Genomic DNA, 7,323 nt, shown 5'->3' with positions numbered 1-7,323 from the left:
AAAAAATTTAGATCAAATAAATTACGTAATCTTTATATGCCAATATTATAGAATATTATGCAAAATTGACCCCAAATATAAAAAATAAAAAAAATTGTTATCAAGGAACAGCTGATTTATAGTTAGGTGTAACCATCTACGCCTGTTTTTTCAACTGCAGGAAAATTTAGTCATTGACTCTGGGTCTCCTTTTTGTATGTGTTATCTCACTATATCTACTGTTTAAATCATTCAATCTTGCTCCTAGTCCTGGCTGCTGTCTTCACCACATATTTACATAGACTGAAAGAATAACGTGATGTTAGAAATTCAAACTTCTGCATCATTATTTTATATAAGATAATGATGAAGAAGCAAAATACTAATTAGTGTAGAAAGTTATAACTGATGTTGCCTGGAAGATTGGTATGATTTGATGTCCTGATTCCATTTTCCTTTTTAATTTATATATTTATTTTCTGAAAGAGAATTCTTGGGATCATGGTTCCTGCAGGTGGATTATTGTTAATATTATGAAATTAATTAGGGTCCCGATCCTGAGTCTCTTCTGGCAGCAAAAACTATCCCTTGTGTCTTTTTCATAATGTTGTAATCATGAAGCTTTATCTGACTTCCTGTAATTGTTTGTTGAAAATAAAATGCCTTCAATTCACATTAATCAGTGGTTGCAATTGAACTTGCTCTAGCAGAGTAGAGGACCAAAAAAATACACACACAAATACACATTACTACGGGGTACTTTGGAAGAAAGAGGACTTACTAAGGTCGGTGGCTGTCATGGTAGCAAACTCCCTCTTCGTCAGGGCAGGTGAATGAAATAAATGCAACTTTGTATCTACTTAACAGCAGAAGACGAAGAATTTCAGCTCTAGCCATGTCTCTGTTCAAGCTGGTAGCGTTGCTTTTGTTTCCTCAGATTGCCTTTGCAGCTTCAGATTCTTCTTCTTCTTCTTCTTTCACCTTCAATGGATTTAAGTCTGCGAATTTAAGCCTTGATGGCTTAGCCCGGATCATGCCCGACGGCCTCTTGAGGCTATCAAACGCCACGAAACAGCAGGCAGGCCATGCTTTCTATCCCAGCCCTTTTACTTTCAAGACAGACTCCAATAGTTCAGCCTTCTCTTTCTCCACCTACTTCGTCTTTGCAATAGTGCCTGAATTTCAGCCTTTGGGGGGTCATGGAATGGCTTTTGTGATAGCACCCACCCGAGGGCTCCCGGGATCTCTCCCGAGCACTTACCTCGGCCTCTTTAATGAATCAAACAACGGTATTGCTTCCAACCATATCGTTGCAGTTGAGCTCGACACGCTCAAGAGCTCCGAGTTTAATGATATCAATGATAATCATGTCGGGATAGATATCACTGGATTGGAATCCGTGCTGGCGAAGCCGACAGCATATTATGATAAAAAAACAGGTTCCTTTCAGAATTTGACTCTAAACAGCGGGCGCCGGATGCAAGTTTGGATTGAATACGATGGTCCGTCTCAGCTATTCAATGTCACATTAGCTCCTTTGGACGACGGAAAGCCAAGTATTCCTCTCCTCTCGTTGAGGTACGATCTTTCACCAATTATAAATCAAATTATGTACGTTGGATTTTCAGCGGCGCCTTTACTGTCATCCCATTATGTATTGGGATGGAGTTTCAACATCAATGGTGTGGCTCAGCCGTTGGATCTCTCTCAACTTCCCAAGCTCCCTAGAGTTGGGCCAAAGAAGCAACCCAAGACCTTGACAGTTGGTTTGCCTGTGGTTTCCATAGCTTCTTTACTGTTAGCTTTATTCTGTGTAGCTTACTATGCTAGAAGGAAGTGGAAGTATGCCGAAGTGCTTGAAGGGTGGGAACTTGACTACGTAGCCCATAGATTCAGATACAAAGATTTGCACATTGCCACCAAAGGATTTAAAGAGAAAGAGTTACTAGGATCAGGAGGATTTGGCAAAGTATACAGAGGTGTGATGCCTGGCTCAAAAATTGAAATAGCCGTCAAGAGGGTCTCTCATGAGTCGAGACAAGGGGTCAAAGAATTTGTGGCAGAAATTGTCAGCATAGGCCGGCTGCGTCACCGGAATCTAGTGCCATTATTGGGCTACTGCCGGCGTAAAGGGGAGCTGCTTCTGGTGTATGAATACATGCCTAATGGAAGTCTAGATAAATTTCTACATGACCAGCCCAATTTCACCCTGAATTGGGACCAAAGATTTCGAGTCATCAAAGGCGTGGCATCGGGCCTGCTTTACCTGCACGAAGAATGGGAACAAGTAGTGATTCACAGGGATATAAAGGCTAGTAATGTGTTGTTAGATGGTGAACTGAGAGCAAGATTAGGAGATTTTGGACTAGCGAGGCTGTATGATCATGGATCGGACCCACAAACCACCCATGTCGTGGGTACTCTGGGATACTTAGCCCCAGAGCATACCAGAACAGGCAAGGCCACAACAAGCACTGATGTTTATGGTTTCGGGGCTTTCTTGCTTGAGGTTGCTTGTGGGAGGAGGCCGGTAGAACCAAAAGCTTCAAACGAAAAAGCAGTTTTGGTGGAATGGGTGTTTTCCCTTTGGAGTAAAGGTGAAATTCTTGGGGCTGTTGATCCAAATTTGGGGAATGATTTTGCTGAAGAGGAAGTAGAATTGGTACTAAAACTCGGCCTGTTGTGTTCTCACTCAAGGCCTGAGGTTAGGCCTCGTACGAGAGACATCCTGCGGTATTTGGAGGGCGAAGTGGCTATGCCGGAGTTATCATCACTAGATCTTTCTGCCACTAGCCTAACATTTGCATACAATGAAGGATTCGATGATTTTGCAAAATACTACCCATCTTCAACGCACACCATGTTCAGTGGTTCTTCCTCTATCGCAAGTTCGCTTATCTCCACCGGTCGATGACAAAATTAAGTAGCAATTTTAGCAGCAATCAGTCATATGTATGGTCATGAAAATGTACTTGTATTAGGAAAATACTTGTTAGTGTTACTTGTGTGTACAATAATCTCATAAGTGGAGCCTCAGAGTGAGAGGGAGGGCTTAATTGGTTCTCATATTCTCTCCCTACCTCCTTCACTGTGATGTTTGTACTTCACCTTGCAAATATTAATGGTGGTTTTGATTTTGAAGAGAAGATCAACCAGGTTTTAGTTTAATGCTTAAAATTAAGTTTTCAATAAATATGATATCATTAATTTGAATCGTATCAAGTATGTGGATTCAAACATATCCTTAGTTAAGAAAGAAAAACAATATTTAATGTACATTGCCACATTAAAATTTACAATATTCATCAATTACGAATTTACGAAATTTGCTCCATCACTGGAAAGCCAAAATCCGGGAATAACATTTTGAACGTCAAACTTTAAGAGGAAAGAATTTTTTTTTTTTTTTCAAATTTAATTTTGCCCAATTAAAATAAACAAATGATAAGTAGAATTGTATCTTGTGATTGGTGACGACAGTGTAAAATATGGACTAGTTAATTAATAAATATTAGTACGTGTGACATAAAAAATTATGTGCAATTAATTTAAAATATTAAGATATAATTATTACATTTTCAAATTGGTTAAATAAATAAAAATATTGAAAAGATAGAAGTTGTGAGTAATTATTTAGAGAAAAGTGGGGAAGAAAAAACATAGAAGTTGGGAGACAGAAAAAAATGGAGGTTGAGAGGGAAAAAAACAGCTTAAATAATTAAAAAAAATAAGAAATGATAGATACGATTAGGTACTCAGTATAGATAATTTTTCTTCCAATGTTGTATGAAATTCAGCCAATTAACCGATACGAGTTAGAATTTCTATTAGAAACGTTTGGTGAAATCGCATTTGTACCTGACCTCGGTCGCCAGTATAGACATCCTAACAAAGAGGCGTACTTCTGCTTTCACATCTCAAAAGTCGCGTTTCCTGCTAACAGTGAGCGACCAAAGGGCGAAAGATTTGGGGTTCAAACAGATTCTGGGATTTCAAGAAATTCGCCAATTCGATAGCATTAGAAGATGCCGGTGAGAGTAGTGGAGCCTTCCTCTCCTTCTCAAGTAGCTGGTATTCAACCTTTTTTTTTTTTTTTAATTCTTTGTAATATTTGAATTTGTTCGTTACTCTTTAGAGTTTTGGTCGGACGCGACTATCCAGTTTGAATTGAAAATTTGTGTTAATCTTGCTTTTGGGGTTATGCAAACATGGAATTTTGGCAATTCCATGTAAAATTGTGACCGGGTTTTTCATTTTTGGCCGAGATCATAGGATTGAAGTTTGTGTTTCAACTGAAAATGAACGCAAACAGGAATACCCAATTGAAGTAGACCCTCAATAGAGCGACTATTGACGTCTTGCTGGATTCTGGAAATTTACAGATAATGTTAGGTCGTTAAAGTGGTAAAATTCTAGTATTGACTGCATAAATAGCCTCGGTGATCTCCGCATGTGGTTCTTTTTACTGTTCACATGGCATTATGAGTATATGTAAATTATTATTCATATGATATTTAGCAATAAAATTTCACTTTGAAGGTACAACTCAAGGAAACACATTACCTCAGCCATGTTCTCTTTTAAGTGTTGGGCAGGTAATTGCTACCCTCATTATTGTATACCATTTAACTTATAATCACTTTTTTGCATTTAGTTTGTTATATGTCCTGTTCATTTGGCAACTCTGAATTATCATTAGCATGCTCACTGCAAGTTTTGTGAAGCCAATCGACATGTTGGCATATTTAGGATGTGAATAATTTGATTAATTATGAAAATTGAATTTTGATTGATTGTCACAATATATATATATATATGTATATTATTATCCTTCCACCTCACTTAGCTAACGTGAGTTAGAATGTGCTTAAGCAAGCTGCACTCTTTTTGAGTTGAGATTCTTGAGAATTACATCGTTTCGACAAGAGTTAAGATGTAGAAATATCATTAAGTAAACATTGAATTTGTAAATAATTAGGTTCACCCTGCTATCTCAAGTGCATGAAATAGATATGCCTGGAGCAGAACGTTTGAGTAGTATTCCTATTCCCTGTTAGGATTGTATTTTCATCTTGTGCTCACTAGATTGTTACATTACAGGCTTTCTCAGGGACTCAGAATGTTTCAAGTCTACAGAAAGATGAAGCATGGAGAGTAAATGTACGAATCCAAGGTTGTGATCTCGATCATGGGTACTTGTGTGGCACAATGGAAGCCCTGAATGTTCCTATGGCTGATACACCAGTAAGACTCTACACTCTAGCAAGCAATATCTTTTCTTTTTTATTTTCTACGGGAGGAATACTGAGAAATGCATTACAAAGTACTCATCTTTGGTATCCAACTGATTTATCATGCACTTTTGAGCTGTCGCCATAACTATTGAGTATCCAGCTGACAGTTCTGAACCCCCTTTAATTTTTGCTTATTTGTTTTGTCTTCATCTCAGGTTGTTACTTTCTGGGAAGGGGAAATTGTTGACACCAAGAATTATACTTTCTTCACGGGGAAATGGGGAGCAACGTATGTATTGCATAATCCTAATTTATAGCAGACAAAGAAAAATTTCAAGAGTTATGAATAAAAGATGCACGTTTATTTGATAAAAAATTGTGCGCACAAGTTTAACTGGCTTGTATATTATGAGCAGGGCAGAAGATGACATAAAGCATTGGACAAAGTTCCCATCCTTCTCACCACTACTGGTGAGTATTACTATCATTCTGTGGTTAAATATTTGTGTGATCTTAACTCTTTTCATCATTTCAGAGCCAAGTGGAAGTGGATGGCGGAAAATCTTTGGACTTGAGTAACTATCCTTATATATTTATGGTGATTATCCGGAATCTATCCTTCATCTTTGTTCAAGTTCATAGCACCTTTAAATGATTATGTTCTCCAATTTCATCTTGCAGAGGTGGAAAGAGCAGTACTTTGTGAACGTTGGAACTGACTGTGGACTTACAATTGCGGGCTTTTATTATGTTTGTTTCTCATGTAGTGATGGCTCCATTAATGGCTTCTATTATGATCCAAACAGCAGGTATACTCCATTCACTTGCCCATTTCTCCATAAGTTCTTGCGGGTGATCCTCATCTTCTTAGGGTTCCCCTGCATCATTTTATAATATTCTGTATGCTCATATACTTACGTATCTTTTTCTGCCATTTGCATTCTACATTTTACTTTATACAAGTGATTGAGTGATCAAATAATTTTGCAGCCCTTTCCAGAAGTTGGAATTGAAGTCCACTAATGATGGAAAATCTGGATTCAGTTTCTCCTCTTATGAGTTGCAATAAAATTGAAACTCATGCGGTTGTATAAGAGATAGGTACCTATATCACCCTAGCTCCCAAGGTACTTTCTCAATGATCAGCCAATTTTGTGAAATATGAAGTTGGAAGTGTTCCTTTCACAACCTCGTCAAATTTGAGAAGAAGTCGATGAACAAGTTTTGCTAGGAGCTTTTATGTAAAACAGTGATGTCAAGGTACATGTATCGCTTGGGCAAGCTTGCAGAATAGCCTGAGCAGTTATAAGGATTCTGCTAGTTTACTCGATTCCTATGTAATTTGAGTCAATGCTCAGGCATCACTTAATGCTGGCTCTTACTTGGTACTATATTGTCTTGAGAACATTCTGTTAAAAATCCATAATTTGATAGCACCAGAAATATTCATCTCTTTGAAGCCTAATCTGAAAATTTCTTGGTGTGAAATAAGGTTGTCGTGGGGACGGGCTGAGGTGGGCACTGGTTGAAACATACATTAGCACATGGTTGGAATAAGTCCAAGTCTACCATCCGGGCCCTTTGTAATGCCTAAAATTCTAAATTTGATACACCTGTGGCTGTGGGCATCCTCCACCGATAGGTGGGTTTATTGCCATCTGTTTAATTTCAATCCTGCAATTAATTTTGACTTTTCATTTCAATCCAGCATGCCTTTTTTGCTGAAAATATTTTCTAAATTTCAACATGTGTTTTTTTGTTTAAAACATAGCCTCAAGTTTTAACTTTATTTCTGAAACTGATTATTTGTGTTTGGAAAGGACAAACCGATCACAGTTGGCTCTTATACGTCGACCTCCTATAGGACAAATTATCTCATACCCCCAAAATAACAATAATAAATGGAAATATAAGTAATAATAACAAACCTCAATTTGTAAGTCTAACATAACATGCTGGGGCATAATGTTCTTCACTTTTAATTGAATGTGGGAGATTTTAAAAGTCAACTTTCTTGTGATCCTTGACATATCACAACACATTAAATGGGAGCTGGTGCTCGTACCCCCCCCCCCCCCCCCAACAAAAAAAAAAAAAAAACAAAAAAAAA

The 7,323-nt window shown here is 37.8% G+C and overlaps 2 protein-coding genes across 2 annotated transcripts; both read left to right on the top strand.

Moving 5' to 3' along the window:
* LOC105174474 (L-type lectin-domain containing receptor kinase IV.1) lies at positions 309–3,116 on the top strand. The gene has a single exon (XM_011096593.2). The coding sequence runs from the start codon at positions 875–877 to the stop codon at positions 2,891–2,893; it is 2,019 nt and encodes a 672-aa protein (XP_011094895.1). The 5' UTR covers positions 309–874; the 3' UTR covers positions 2,894–3,116.
* Positions 3,805–6,666, top strand: LOC105174472 (glucose-induced degradation protein 4 homolog). The gene is made up of 8 exons (XM_011096592.2): positions 3,805–4,050; positions 4,519–4,574; positions 5,080–5,223; positions 5,429–5,502; positions 5,630–5,684; positions 5,749–5,811; positions 5,895–6,022; positions 6,204–6,666. Exons 1-8 carry the CDS (start codon positions 4,005–4,007, stop codon positions 6,280–6,282), a joined length of 645 nt encoding a protein of 214 aa, XP_011094894.1. The 5' UTR covers positions 3,805–4,004; the 3' UTR covers positions 6,283–6,666.

The sequence above is a fragment of the Sesamum indicum genome, linkage group LG11 (genome assembly GCF_000512975.1).
Source record: "Sesamum indicum cultivar Zhongzhi No. 13 linkage group LG11, S_indicum_v1.0, whole genome shotgun sequence".
Lineage (NCBI taxonomy): Eukaryota > Viridiplantae > Streptophyta > Magnoliopsida > Lamiales > Pedaliaceae > Sesamum > Sesamum indicum.
The sequence above is the reverse complement of the archived record's forward strand: the minus strand, read 5'-3'. Positions and strand labels throughout refer to the sequence as shown.